This window comes from Thunnus albacares, chromosome 16, assembly GCF_914725855.1.
Source record: "Thunnus albacares chromosome 16, fThuAlb1.1, whole genome shotgun sequence".
Taxonomy (NCBI): domain Eukaryota; kingdom Metazoa; phylum Chordata; class Actinopteri; order Scombriformes; family Scombridae; genus Thunnus; species Thunnus albacares.
In genome coordinates, this window is record NC_058121.1 from 9726279 (window position 1) to 9742305 (window position 16027).

At 38.6% G+C, this 16027-nt stretch overlaps 1 protein-coding gene and 1 long non-coding RNA gene across 3 annotated transcripts; both read right to left on the reverse strand.

Moving 5' to 3' along the window:
- Window positions 1-994: 994 nt before the first annotated feature.
- LOC122965501 lies at window positions 995-8168 on the reverse strand. The gene is made up of 3 exons (XR_006398239.1): window positions 8093-8168; window positions 1258-1260; window positions 995-1004 (listed from the first exon to the last, which is right to left on the reverse strand). It is a non-coding gene; the product is annotated as an uncharacterized LOC122965501 (long non-coding RNA).
- Window positions 8169-9598: 1430 nt separating this feature from the next.
- On the reverse strand, window positions 9599-13384 carry hlx1 (H2.0-like homeo box 1 (Drosophila)). Of its 2 annotated transcripts, XM_044377089.1 has the most exons (4): window positions 12767-13384; window positions 11994-12182; window positions 11680-11864; window positions 9599-10494 (listed from the first exon to the last, which is right to left on the reverse strand). In XM_044377089.1, exons 1-4 carry the CDS (start codon window positions 13200-13202, stop codon window positions 10174-10176), a joined length of 1131 nt encoding a protein of 376 aa, XP_044233024.1. In that variant the 5' UTR covers window positions 13203-13384; the 3' UTR covers window positions 9599-10173. The 2 variants fall into 2 exon arrangements, with proteins under 2 accessions (XP_044233024.1, XP_044233025.1); XM_044377090.1 differs by lacking the exon at window positions 11994-12182.
- Between the last annotated feature and the right edge of the window lie 2643 nt (window positions 13385-16027).

Below are 16027 nucleotides of genomic sequence, written 5' to 3' on the forward strand. Positions count from 1 at the left end.
CCAGGGGCTTTTTTTTTGGTGGGTGGGGGGTGGGGGGGGCTTCTGTTGAGGCCGAAAAGGAGGAACTGGCCACCCCACAGTGCCCCGCTGGCTGTGGTCCGCAGCCAGTGCAGCAGTAGGTAACTCTGGAGCCAAGGTGGAGTGAGAAAGGAAGGGAGGAAACTCAGAGAGAAACCATGAAAAATGTGGAGCATGAAAATGTCTCCCTTGGTTTATGGCAGCACAGCCTGGCTTCCAAGAGAAACACATCTTTAAATTTAACTTGAGATGTCTTTTTTTTTTTTTTTTTTTTCTTCCACTCCCAACTGCTGGCAAGGGCCTGGTTTTGAAAGCGAGGCCAAGATGCTTGGAAACTGCGACTATGTTAAAAAAGCACTCAATAATGTGGCTTTTTGGAAATGTGGCGACAGCTTCTGTACGAGAGGCTCAGCTTTCAGCATTGGTGAACATGTTTGGTACGTGTGCAGCTGTAGAACAGCCCTCTGCACCAAGTGTTCAGAAAACCTTTCTGATTTACACACTGAGGGTATATTTATTGAAGGTAAAGATTAAGTGTGAAAGAATATCTTTAAAATACATCATTCAGTAAAATAATATGTAGATTGTTTTGGTGATATTTCAATTTCACATGCAGTAGGCTTACATCAAAAATAACTCTCTCTTGGCACTTTGATCAATTTCATTGTTTTTCCATAGCTACTTCAGACACACTCTCTTTTAATTCTATTCAGGGGGAAACATCCCAACTGAGTTTGGAGTAAAATCCATAAATAAAAGACCTGATACTGGCTATTCCAGTGAAGTGGATTAAAATGACGGGGGCGGCTGGAAACATCTTGGCCTGCTATCAAATTAAAGATTCGAACCACGTAATAATATTTTGCTAGTCTCAGGAGGAAGTCATCTCTCATGCTGATGATTCAAAGGTCATTTAGGAAAGAAGATCCAGCCGATGTCATAAATCCATGTTTGATGGAACAAACATACCTCTGAAGGAAACAGAGCTACGTCTAGAGCGTCCATGCTCGCTCCCGTCATTACAATGATTCAATAAAATGCTCCATTGATGATGAAAACATTTGGCTTTAAAGTGTAATGTACATTAGCACAAAATTGACACCTCTGAGTGCAGTGGGGGTCATAAAGAATGAATTTATATCAGAGAGATTAAATATTGTTGGCAAATGAAGGAAGGTTGTAATTTAGAAAGCAGTGAAACACAAGTACATTTACTCAACTGCTGTCCTTATTTACTACTTACTGTACTTATTTTAGATACTTGAATATTTTCATTTCCTGCTACATCATACTCGGAAATGTACTTTTTAATATTATTTACTTTGTGTATTCAGATTTTACATACAATAAGCCTCTAAAATATGATGCACTGTCATAGATTAAAGTACCCATCAGTATATAATTAGTAGATTATTATAATCAAAAATAACTTTGACCAGCTACAACCTTTAAATGCTACTTACATTATTGCATTATTAATAATACCACAGCAATGCAACATATAATAAAATAATACCTAATAAGGGCCATTCTATCTACATAACAACAACTCTTACTGTACTTAAAGTACATTTTTCTGATAATACTTTCATACTTTTACTTTTATTCAGAATTCTGAATACTTTTACTTGTAATGAAGTATTATTACAGCGTGGTATTGCCACTTCTACTTTTGCAAAAGTATCTGTCTTCCACTATTGCATAAAAATGAATCCATGGAGGTATTCTTGAGATGTTCACATCATCATCCTCTCATCATCATCGACTAAACCTTACATCTCTTTGCCACTGCGTTTGTCGGCTGCAGTTTTTCAAGCACTTGTTGAGTAATGGCGTAGCTTTTTTTTTTTTTTTTTTACACTCCTTTTCCTCCAGCAGGGCCATAGAGGCTCTAAGGCCTCCTCTGATGCATTATGGCAACCAAGGGGGGAAATCTCCATCAGCCTATCAAACAACTTCACAGATAATGCCTCAAAGTGCTGGAGACGTCACAGCTTTTAATCACGTTAATCCCTCAACCACCGCAGACAGAAACCCCCCTTTTTGCTCTTACAGAGGTAATTTGTTTTACACAGCTACTTTTTCAAAGCGTTAAATATTGGCGAATCTGCGAGGCTGGTTTGTTTTATGGTTTGCCCTGTCCTGGGTTGCCAAGAGGGACGCATATGACAGCTTTTAATGGAGGGGGAAAGCCTGACATTAAATACAGGCCAGATGGACTTTCTCCTATCCTGGTCATAAAAGTTCTTAGGACAGTTCACAAATCAAGGCCTCTCAGTATTATGTTAAGCGTTTGGATTGTTATTGTTATTGTACATTTGCAAATACTAATGTAATTTATAGCTTTTCAAGCATAATTCGAGACTCAACCCACCCAGACATTTTATATGTGAGCATTTAACAGTTAATATTAGGTTGATAAAGTGCCCAGGGCTTTTACAGCGTTCCATGGAAACTGGCTATCATAACTCTGACAACTTTTCATCCAGCACGAACTAAGAGTGAAGATTAAGACGAGTGCCATCTACTTTCATAGCCGTCACAAGCAAGTTAGTTTATGAGGAGCTGAGCTGTGAGTTTGGTCTGACGCTCGCAAGGTAAAATATCTCCTGTATGGAAAAGAAACAAAAGGCAGCAGGTACAGTACAGCCAGGAGGGGGGGTCGGTGGGTAGGGGTGGGTGGGTGGGGGGGGGAAAGTGAAATTCAAGATGCTAAGCTAAAACGGAAGGCTGCAGCTCTCTGGGGGTCAGTCCTCTTTCCGGAGGAGAGGAAAGTGGACCCCTTAGTAGTGAGAGTTGGCGGTGGTCTGGGTTTGGGTCACTCACTATGATGTTGCTGCTAGCATGACAACAAATACCAGAGGGCTTTCAATCTCCTGACTGAGATATAATGCTATCTGAAAGGCCAGCATCATCACATTACATTAGATCAAGTTTTTCCACTTCTAAATTGTTTAGCAGAGATGTTGATATAAGTAATGGCATTATTTCATAGCCGTGGTGGATGTATGCTGCTTTATGTTTCCGCTTCACTGCATTTCAGTGAAATGGTGTGCTTCTTACTACATTTTTTTCACAACTGTAGGTTAAGATTTTTCTTAAAAAGCACACAATCAATTTCTAAATCATGATTCATTGTTATAGATTAAAATACCCCAGAGTATCTAAAATTGTCAAAACTAGCTCCACCTTGACCTGCTAAAACATTAAAATACTGCTTGCATGTTAATGCACTTCTGATAACAATCTAATAACACTGACAAGGCCAATTGTGCATACTGATTAGCTGTAAGTTTTATATTTTAAGCACTTTTTGTTGCCAATACTTTAATTTTTTCAAGCACCGTCTACTTGATATTGAGTATTTGTATAGTGTAGTATTGCTACTTTTACTGAAGTAAATGATCTGAATCCTTCGCTATTAAATAGTGTTTAATAGTTTATGAAGCTGTAAAATGGTTGTTTATTTTATGTTCACCCGACTGAGTGAAAGCTGCAATGTGGTTGTTTTATCATAAAGTTCCACCAGACTTTCCATCAACAAAAACTCTTCATGTATAAAAACTTGAAGTGGCAGATTAACACACAAATTAATTAACAATAGTCTGGCTCAACTCACCATCTTACACAATTGTTTGTGTTGTCACTGAATTGCAGCAAGGTTTGAAACAAAAAAAACACTTATTCAGAATTTTGTGGATAAGTCGTCATTTCTTGCACCAGAAAGACTTGATGCAACATGACAATTACGGTAACTCACATGATAATTGTTCATATGTACTCTAAAAAGTAAAATGTTACATTTACTTAATGTAGTTATGTCAACTGATCCCACATAACTGAGTTGAATAAATGAGAAAAAGAAGAACTGATCATTACTAAATACTGTCGAGCAAATCTCACCAAACTGTAATGCTCCATCATTCAGTTATGTGGAATAAACTAACACACTAATGTCAAATTTAAGTCATTTAGGTTAGAATTACTGAATGCAGATATGTTCAAATTACTAAACACAGTTATATTAAATATAGCTAACACAGCAGGGTTGTATTAAAGTTGTAGGATTATGCTGATTGTATTAAACATGACTGAACACTTCATGCTCCATCAAGGCGAGTGAGTGAAATAAATACCAAAGTAGTTGTACTTCTACCTCACTTTTTTTTACAGTGTCAGAAAAGGTTGAGAAATGTGCTTCACAAAAATATCAATATATCTGCAATAATACATTATGAAACCAAGGAAGCAAATCCAGAAACATGTACCATTTTGTACCATTTTGCCCTTGATGCCATGCATTACTTAAAATAGATTAAAAAAATATGCAAAGAAATATATAAATAATGAAAAATATACACAAAGAAATTAACAAATAACTACCCTTTTTAATATTTTAGTGCATTGCCTTATTTATTCTTTTAAAAAGCATTCAAACATTAACCAATGCTCATGACTGAAAAACTAGAAGGTTCTTTTTTCTGTCAAGCCAGCAGTCCAAAATGCACAGGCGCTCAGTTTACGATGATATGAAAACAGGGAATTGCAGTGAGTTACAAATTACAGCAAATATTTGGCAGTTTTGGTTGATGGATGACAAAAATCATAAAAAAAATCAATATGTTGTGTTTCTTCCATCCAGGCAGCAGTCCAAAACGCAAAAGTGCTCAGTTCATAGTGACATAACAGCAATATCAGCAAATACTAAGAAATTTAGAAACTGCATATTCTTAGCAGTCAGTGATGATTCAGAATTGATTAATAGTCTGTCTTTAGATACTTTTTGTCTTGTAAGCAGTCAGTAATGCAAACTTCTCAGTTTGTAGTGACAGAAATATCAGCAAATGCTAAATGTGAAATACCATTCTGTCTTCTGATATCTTTTTTGTCGAGTCAGCAGTCCAAAATACTCAATTTGCAGACATATAAAAACAAGCAGCAGCAAGCCCTAACAAGTTACAAACAGCAAATATTTGGCAGTGTTGGTTGAGGGAAGACAAATATGATTAAAATCTATCAGTATTCTGTCTGGACATCTTCTTTTGTCTAGAAAGCAGTCCAAAATCCCAAGATGTTCAATTTGCCCAAGGAAGAGTCCAAAGATACTCAGTTCACATTGATTGAGATTATTCATATAGTCTGTTTTTGATGACCTGCACCTTTGTGGAAAGCCTGTTGCCATCCAAGTCCATTAACTAATTCTGAATTTTTGGGGTAGCTCAAGTTTAGGCTGCAGATCAGACCAAGCAGGACTGCACACACCCATTTACCACATTTCTAAGATCGTTCACCATCCCAACCTTCTGAATTATGATGCCGACATCCTCAGGGAATCTGTCGGCTCTGCTCCATCGTGTCCAATGACATAGATTCTGAAGACCATTTCTTCCATTTCTCTCCTTCCACCTGAATGATCAATAGCCTCAAAATGGAAGACGTATTAATTAGAGTCTGTTTATAAGAGCTAGGAGCTGTCATTTTCAATATGAATTACTCTAATTGATTTCTCAAATGTCTATAAATTGTCAGACTGTTGTAAAAGTGGCCATAAGAATTTCCTAAAGGCCAATGAGACATAGACAAAACAAAATTTGACAGTCCAAAATCCAAAGATGTTGAATTTACAATGATATAAAAACAGAAGAGGAGCACATTTTCTCATTTGAGAAGCTGCAAAGAAGTAATGTTTGGTATTTCTGCTTGCTTATTACTTATAAACAATATCATCAAAAAAAAAAGAAGCCCATTACTTTGGTCAGTTGACTAATCCAGTATTGTGTCATCTCTGACTAGAACATGGAAGATTTGGTCTTGCATCATCAGCACTAGCCAAATCAATTGAGTACAACCCACAAATACAATGCACACAAGAAGTAACAGGTCTTACTAGACCCTGCCTGAAAAAGTGCCCAGCTGATATACCAACAAGACATAGGAGCGCAGAAATTACAAGGACATGTTTGAGCTGTAGGCAGTGAACAAGAATAAACATTTGCAAAGAGGCAGGAACACTTAAACAGCAGCACAGACTCAATTCCACAAGCTGACATTTCAGCATATCTACAGTTATTTGAGACTTATGTTGCAGTGGAGCACACCTCCTTGCAAGTATGAGCATGGAAGCTACACAATGTTTGAGCTACTTCAGAAAAAAAGTATGTACATGAGTACGTAGACTGTCAACCAGAAGACAAACAAGTTCATTTTCACATTGTAAAACGTCCCATTTAGTACACGTCTATGTTGACATGACTCTCATCAAAAATGTTTGGTTAGGCTATGGCTCATACTCTATGATGCAACTCACCAAGAACTCCTTTATGAGGGTGTCAGGCTTTTCACTGAGGTTGCAGCAAAGCCCTTTTAGGACACATACCCCACAATTTTCAATGCTGGGAATCTGTGGAGATGAACAAACCTTCACGATCTACACACAACTACACTATATTATGTTCACATTACAGACTTTATTCAGCCTTAATGTCAGGGACTGTTCACAAGGGACCATATTATGAAGTTGCTGAGTCGCAGAGTCTCTGAGTGAAGTTTCCAAAGAAACTGATGTTTGGCTCTGTGGCTCATCTGTAACGTAACTTAGTACATGAAGAATGAACTGCAGCTAAGCTAATGTTAGCTAATACACTCACCAAGCACTTTATCAGGAACTCCTGTGCATTCTCATACAATCCAATACAGCAGCTCTGCTATAAATTCTACTTTTACGAAGCTTATACATCTTCAGTTTTTGTTGACATCATCAGAAAGGTGATAATTCTACTTTATGTTTATTATTAAGGTTGCAGTGTGTGGTGGTGGTGTACTGGAGTGCATTATATTGAAAATTTTTCCAGATATGTTGTCCACACCATTAACATACAGTACATAAACTGGGCAAAATAGTAGTAACACTCTAGTACACCACCACCACAGACTACGACCTCAATAATAAACATAAAGTAGAAATATCATCAAATACTACGGAGACATTGGAGCCCGTGGTAAATTACCAAAGAGCTGCAGAGATCAATTCATGGGATCATGCAGCTGAGATGACCAGCTGTCTCCCGGCCAGCGGCTGCTGCTGCAGCGGCATCTCAAACAACGTTGGTGCAACTTTCCAAATAGGTGTTATTTGGATAAACTGACCACATATTGGGAATCTAAATGGTTACTTTCTCATCTGAAAAAATATAAAAACTTAATAAGGTGACATATTGACAGTCCTACAGCAAAAATTAGCAGTTTTCAGCTTGGCTCCAACATTGCTGGCCGGTTGCTCGGGGCAGCAGCTCTTCTTCCTCTCATGTTAGACCGTGGGCAGACTGGACGCTACAGTGACTCACTATCGCCCTTGAGGCAGAAAGTGGTGTTATGAGACAGGACAGGCCGGGGCTAGCTAGTTAGCATGCTAACTTCAGTAGATATCTAATGTCAAAACTGTTATTTCTTCACATTCTGTTGATGATTTTAGTTCATTTTTGAATGATTTCAACTAAAATTCTGGCCAAATCTACCATAATGCACCTTTAAGTTAACGACAATAGGCTTTTCAAATCTTATATCAAAGTATATGACCGATCACATAAAAGTCAAAAATATGCATCGCCTGTTGTTGTTAATGCACAAATAAATTATATTGTTGAAATAATTCACATATTTACCAACAAAATGATTGGATTGCTGTAGATTATAACAAAAACTTTCAACCAACAGTCGCTGTGAACACATGGTCTGATTGCTAACCTGCATTACTGCACATGTGCAATAAATATGGAAAAGCTGTTGGGACACTCTTAATGCAGTACGTTTTTATTGAAGGACCAGTGTGTAGGATTTAGTGGTGTCTAGCAGTGAGGTTGCGGATTGCAACCAACAAGTGTAGGAGAACCTATGGTGGCCACCCATGAAACTCACAAAAAACTCACTCTAGAGCCAGTGTTTGGTTTGTCCATTCTGGGCTACTGTATGTCAGTGCAACATGCGGGCTCCCTATGTAGATATAAAGGCTCATTCTACAGTAACGAAAACACAACAATTCTTATTTTTAGGTGATTATATGCTAATTAAAACATACTTACGAATATTGTATTCCATTTCTGGCAAAGTGTGTTCCACTAGATGCCACTAAATTCTACACACTGCACCTTTAACTTGATTAAATCAGCACAGTTATGTATTCCTGAAACCTTACATTATTATATTAATGCAATGAAACCTTGTTTTGAAGGTCAAAACTGCAATTATTTAGTAGTTTCACCATAAAACAACTATATATGTAATGCAAACAACATCAAAGTTTAATTTCTTAGAGTGTGTAAGTATGAATGATTATTGAGCTTTGTAAAGACTCTGAACGTTAAAAACGACAGTACAGATTTAGAGATAACAATGATAATTTGGCCTTGTACACCGAAGAGAAGCCAGTGTGACTTATCCAAGATTCATGGAGGTCTTATAAAAATATAGGCTAATTACTCTTACTGACACCGATAGACTTAAGGAGGGAGTGTGTCATGGCATCATGTCATTAAACATCCTTAAACAGTTTAATTGTGCTACAAATAAATGTAGCAGCAACAGTGGATTCTTCTTCTTCTCTCATAAATTTTGAGCTGTCACCACTGACCATCACGATAAGGCTGATTGGGAAACTATGTTTCAACACTTCACTGTCCTCTTACGTTAGCATCTGAGTGGCATGGTTTTCTTCTTAGTCATAATATAGCGACGAGCTGATCTGATAAGTTAATGTGGAATATCAGACCCCGGTGAGTGACTGCGGAGGGAGGGGAGGTACGAGCAGCACCAGGCCTATAAATGGAGGAGATGTTGATTGTATCTGTGTCTGGATACATAAAATATACTCATCCGGGTCGTCGCTGCTATCTGGAGCCAGTGAATGTATACAAACTATAAATTCCCCTCTTTTCTCTCGCTTTCTGCGCCGCCAGAGCCGCAGGAGAACTTCAGTTCACTGAATTACATTAATGTGCTTAAAGGAGAAGACCTGAAGATGTATACATTCATCACCACGTTATGATTTGGTGGAATAAACTGTTTGACCCGAGGAGAGTATGACGCCGATTTTTCCTATTTGTTTTCATTATTTTTTAAACAATAACCTGCTTCATTTATATTATACAAAAGAGTCATGTAAGCAAATGTTGCTATCTATTGATCTATGTGTGTATGCGTCATTTGTAGGCTACATAATGCAAATTATGGGTTGTTTTTATTGGCAGCAGCTACTCTCACTTTTATGTCCCAACTACATTTTTATTCATATTTATTTCTTTACTTCGTTGCATATTTACGTGCAACTTCTTGAATTCCTGTTTATTTTTGATTATTGCTGTTTTTTTTTTTTTTTTTTTTTTTTTTTGCAAAAACAAAACAAATCAAAAAAATAAATTAAAAAACCCCACAACTTTTTACCACCCAAACTGAACAATAGTCAGCTTACATCAAAATTGTAGCATCCTCACCAAATAGGCCTACAGTAATTGACATAAAGGGCGAGCAAATTGCAATTTCAAACAATTTAATAATAATAACAATAATAATACATTGAACACCGTGATCCAAATTTTAAAGTAAGAAACATTTTATTTACAATATTTTCAGTGCAAATTATTATTAACAAAATAGCACAACCATATATCCAGACATAAAATACATGATGAACACTGCGTGATGTTCTGAGATCTCATTTATGACGTGAAACGAGTGGTTCATAACCTAATAATAAAAATTCACAACCGCGTTATTTCCCTCAGACGAGGAAAGACATCATCATGCACACTGAAGCTCTGAGAGGAAAACGACAATAAGGAGACACTGGAGGTGGCTGCAAGTCCCATGTTTAAATTTAAATGTGGTTTTATAATTACAACCTCTGAGAAAGAAATGGAGAAAAAAAAAAATCTAAAAAAAAAAATTATTTACGGCCTTTGTTCCTTGTGTCTGGGCTTTATTTAAGATGTAGGATAATAACAATGTCTCATATTGAACAAATAGCTTGTTGTCTTTTTTGCTGCAGGCCTGCTTTTAGTTCTGGGACTTTTTCCTGCCACTCCAGATGCGTTTTAATATCACTGTCGTTCTTCTGTCAAAAATCACAAGTTATAGTTCATCAACTAAAGCGACACGCTGCCTTCATATTAGTATCTGTGAGGCCGGTGTGTCTGTGACTGTGGCCGCTCCCTCCGCGCTGCTCGCCGGCCCGCTCCCGCTCATGATTACGCTGGTTTTATTGTGCTCGGTAACGTCCAAAAGTCCAGAGTCTTCCTCCGGGGCCTCGTCGGAATCACACTCGCTCCTGCCCTCGCTCTCACACTCCGACTCCGCCGGCTCTTTGGGCTCCCTGCTGGACTCCGACGCAGTCTTGTCCGGCTGCTCCTTATCCTTGTCTTTCTGAGCCTGCGCCTCTTTGGAGTGTCTCCACTTCATGCGTCTGTTCTGGAACCAGACCTTCACCTGCAAACACATCCGGACATCTTTAGATGAGACTTCATCTGTGCATAATGTCAACAGTAATATTCTCTGAACATATATACAGCTCTTCAGCAAAGTCCCTGTATTTAATTACCTCAAGTGTCTCTTAAATGTCAAAGAAAATTTCGAACTGTGCCTTATGAGTAAAATAATCGTTTTGATACATTAGCTCTATAAGTCACGCTTGTTTTATTACTTTAAATATAATCCTTCTGAGATGACTATTTTTACATCCTCTCAAGTGTAATGATGCATTCACACTTCAAGATGAACCAGGAAAATAGTGCAAAAAGTTTACTCAACACTTGCACAGGACATGGAAGTTAAAGGTTAAGATATCTGCAGTGTAATCATATATAGTATTTATTTAACAATCACATAATTACAAAAAGTAATAATAATAATAAAAGAGATCTGTTTCAGTTTTTAGTCATGGCATTAATATTGACATGTTAGGTTGGTAGGTTAACTGTATAGTATGATGAAACGTAAACAAGGTCTGGTGAGGTGTTGCTATGGTGAGATTTGGCACTCTGCAACGCCTCTCGGCCAATCAGGTTGCACCACACAGTCATGATGCTGCTTTGCAAACTACAAATTTTGAATGTTAATAAGTGTTTATTTAGTTAAATCTCTAAAAGAGAAACGAGCATGCTGGCCGCAAAAAATATTTTATTTAAAATATTATTTAATTGTAATGATTAAACACATAAGTCATTTTTGCTGTAATATGGGTATTTGGGGCTTTTAGCAACTATGGGCTGACTTTACATTCCATTATTAAAAACTTACAGGATGAGTATGTTTCAGGTTGTTATCAGTATTTTTAGAGATGGCAGCATTTAGACCTGGCATGCATTTTAGGGAATTGAAATTTACAGAAAATATACTTTAACAGTTAACTGAACTACTAAATATAACAAAATCAAAACAATACAAAAATAAATTCAAAGCCTTGTTTTTGGTGCCTGTTTTAAAATTTTCTGATGGGGGTTGGGTGGACCTCAGTATTTTTTAAAATCCTCACTAAGGCCCTGAGATTTGTGCCAAAAAATATTGCTAAAAAATATTAATACTTTATAAAACCTTAAATCATAGTTGCATCATGTAAGTCAAAGTTGACAGGCAGGCCTGTGCAGGTCAACCTCATGTCTAACTTCATCTTACCTGAGCGTCTGTCAGCCCGAGCATGGCAGCCAGCTGTTTTCTGTCCGGCTTGGTAACATACTTCTGTATTTCAAATCTCTTCTCAAGTCCTTTTCTCTGCAGATTTGAAAACACTGCCCTCGACCATGACCTTTTCCTCTTGTATGTCTGTGGCATTGTGTCTTTTGTGAGGACAGCATAGGGACCTGCGCGGAGAACAAAGAGGAAGGACATGAGGTTAAAACAAAAAGAGAAACCAGAAGAACTTTCACTGCAGGTGTTGTACATCTCCAAAATAGAGACCTGTCTGTTACAGTCCTACATGTGATGACTACCTGGGAAGGTGTCCTGAAACTGATGCTGGCCTGATTGTCTGCTGCTGCTGCTGCTGCAGCCTAGTGAACTCATCATGGAGGAAGCGTCGCCCATCCCGGTGTCTATGGAGGAGAAGTACTGGCTGGCCGGAGGCTGAATGGGGATGTGGATCCCTGACTGACGGTTCGAGCTAACGATGGATGTGAGATCTGTTACAGAACGAGAGAGGGGCTTCAGTCAGTAAAGAGTTATCGCAGTGACACACGGGCATGAACACTATCACTGACTCTAATCTTTGGGGGGCAAGATGGGTCTCAAGTTAAGAGATAGAGAGAGATACCCTTTTTTGAAAGCATAGATTTTCTTGCTGAAGTGAGTTTGAGCAAAACTGCATTGCTGCTGTTTATGGCTGATCCTGACCTCTGACCTCTCTGTGGAGGGAGAATGAGGGAGAGGATTTCCCCACAGGGCTCCTTAAAGTGCATATTATGAGGCTGTTTGCGCTCTTACTTCTCTGTGAGCAAGTCTATCAGAGTTATAAACTGACTTCCACATATGTGCAACTTTAGTAGTTGAATCTGAATTGTTGCTTTCAGTTTCTAAACTTTGGACATGATTGTGTCTTGTCTTGTTCTACTTAGTGAAACTATCATTGAAATAAAATATTCATAAAACACATCCCCATTACTGTTTTCTTTGGCAGACATAACAGGAAGCTTATCTCTATAATCACCACGTCTTTCTTTCTTTCTTTTTTTTTTAAGTTTGTGTGTAATAAAATATCTCTGCTCACCTCTTAACGACGACTTTTCTTTGCTTTTTGGATCAAAGTCCGTCGACAATATCCGATCAATTCCGAATTTGAGGTCTTTGCTTGAAGGTGGAGGAACTTGCTGGGAGTTAAAAGTCGTTCTGGAGACTGAGGTTAGCTGTAGTCCGTGTCTGTGGTACGGAGACGCGGGACTCACCCTCGCATACACCGACGGCTCAGGCGCAACAGGCGAAGGGCGCAGCGGGGAACTGCCGGAGTGCCCCTGCGCACGGTGGTGTCCCATATGCACCATGAGGGCCGACGAACCCGGGATGTTCTCCGCATCTCCAGCCTGCAAAATGTCTGCGATGCAAAACGAGGGTTTCTTCATCGTATCCACAGCGAAGCCCCCTGCGCAGTACGCGGACCAGAGGCTAAAATTGGATGCGTAAAACGGATTGAGCCCGGCCGTGTACATCCCGGAGGTTCTAACGCGTCTTATTGTTTCTCAGTAGAGGGGATGAGAGGACAGGCATGTAAAAAAAACAGGGAGGGCGTTTTAGGGGAGAGATGACCGTCCTCTTTGTGTAAGTGCCAAAATCGCTCTCCCAACTCTGAAATCCTAACCCTGCAGCTCCACTCTGAAGTTCCTCCGCTGACACTGATTGGTCGTTCTCTGAGCCAATAGACGTTGTGCATTTGCTCACATCACGTCCTTGCAAATGATGATGATGATGATGTGTATAACCACCCCTCCTTCTCCCCTCCCTCCCACACACACTAACACACACAAACACACACACACACACACACACACGACCGGGACACATCGCAGTAATTTTGATCCTGAGATGATGGATTGATCACTTAAAGAGAACCCCTCTTCCCCCCCCTCTCCCTCCCTCCCTCACCCATATCACCACACACAAAAAAACACTCATTATGTTCATTAACTCTCGTGTTAATTTAGATTTTTGGAGATAATTCATAGAGGGCACATGCAGCGGACTGTATATATTTTCCAAAAAAAGGCTTGATCTGTCAGCTTTCAACACACACTAAATATTTTTGCTTGCTAGAAATGAACAAATCAAACAACAGCCCACATTAATATAAATATGTAGAGAAAAAAGTTATTATTTATTAATTATCCCAGTAATGAACTGTATGAAATCAGTGCAATAATATAACCCTGAGCCCAGGAGAGCTTCTATTATCTCCAACTCCTGCCTGCTAGATTTGTCCCAAAAATAGAACCTGCTTTAGTATTTTAGGATACAGCAGAAATCCTTATTTCTTCCGGAGCAGAGGGGGGGAAACTTTATAATGACTGTTAGAACTTCCCTTTTTCAATATTTGTGCAACTTTATCTCGACCTGCAAGTTGCACGGTGACGCAAATCCGTCCCGATGCTCATAATAAACAGAGGAAATCTATTCCCCTCTCGAACGAAAACACAATTAACTTCAGAGGCGATACTTCATCCGCAAGGCCCCTCAAGATTCACACGTTGGGTCCGCGCCAATAAGACTTTATAATCGTCTATTTAAATAGTAGAAATGCTCATTTAAGTCATTTAAACGCCGTCGACGTGAATCGATGGAGCGTAATTGATCTACAAAATAGATTTTTAACACTTGCAATAATAACAGAAGCTTCAGCAATCGTGTTTAAATGTGTGTTAGCTCATTTCCTGTAAATATATATTTTTAAAACTGTCAATTATAATGATCTCTCTCTCTCTCTCTCTCTCTCTCTCTCTCTCTCGCTCTCACTCTCGCTCTCTCTCTGTCCTTGCTACTGTGCGCGTTGTGGTGCCGTGATACTGTGCAGGTCCCTCTCTCCGATCGCATGTTTTCTCTTGCATGTGTTGAAACAATGGCTTCAGAAGCTCGCATTCATTTAAGTCTTGATTCATGCGGGCGGAAGGGCCGATGACCCTGACTGCCTCCTATCATGGTGTTCGAGTGACACGTTTCCGGGGTTAAAATTAGAAATGAGATTTAACGTTTGCTCTCCATCACGCAGTCAAAACAATCCAGGGAAGAGGATGTAGCAGACACAGCACGCCTCGAGTTATTTCAGGTGCTGATGAGCTTTTCAGTGGGAAGCACCAAACAACAGGCCTCAGATCAGCCTTTTTTACATGCAGATGTGTCTCTGCAGAACAGGAGGAGCGGGGATCATGTGCATGTACAGTGTGATGTAAATCTAATTATAAACCAAATGAAAAATATATTTTTTAATTCTGATTTGAAAATTAGTCGGTTTATTCGAGCGGGGATGTGCCTCAATGAGTCCATCAAAGAATGATTGCAAGAAGTGTGAATGTGAAGAAATATATTTTTTAATTTATTAGGATTTTAAAGACATCAGAAGAGCACAGATGTTGCATTTTCCTTGAACTCCCTGCAGCTTTTTGTGCTAAAACATCTCTTTATTTATTATGTTGAGTAATTACCTTTTTTTATGTGGGTGTGTGTGTATGTATATATATATATATATATGTGAGAGTGCATGTGCATGGCTCTGTTATTGAATGCAGACTGAAATAAATTTCTAAATTTCAAAAATATTCAATTTAAAAGTCCTGCAGAGGATAAGACTTGCAGGTTGGAGGATAGAAAAATAGAGCAGCGGATTCTTCTTATAACTGATTTTGAAAGATTATTTTAATGAGCATCTCAACACATTTATCTCCTGCGAGATTTCATGTACAGCTGTGCAGCTACTCCATATTTAACAAGAACATTTTCCTGAAAAGATAAAGTCTCCTCTGTTTCCTGTTTGTAGAGGTTGTCATTTCTCCACTCAGAATAACAAAGAGGGTGAAGTCTTACACCCAGAATAACATTTACACTTTAAAAAGAAAGAACAAGAGCTCTTCAGCTGGACATGATAATCTCTTTTTCAGGGCAGAATCTCAGTGACTGACTGCAGAAATGTAGAAGATGCAGTTAGTTTATTCCACAGACTACAGAGACGGTTTTTATTATCAGCTATGCAGAGGTCCTGCGGTCTTATAACGGCCTTCTTTCATGCAGCTATTATATTATTGCTGTTAAATATCCCTTTGATAGGAGTCATCCTTTCCCTCATATCTTTATTTTATGTTTGAGTTTTCATTTTTTTTTGCGTATGTATGAGAGAGCCAGAGCATAAAACCTTTCACTGCATTGAATCCTGCAGCAAAAAGCACAGTAAACCCGAAACTACTGATTCCTGTAGAAGCATTTAGAAGTTCAGATATGAAAATTAAATATTCTAAAGAAAAAAAAAAGCTTATATTTGATCCACAAATCA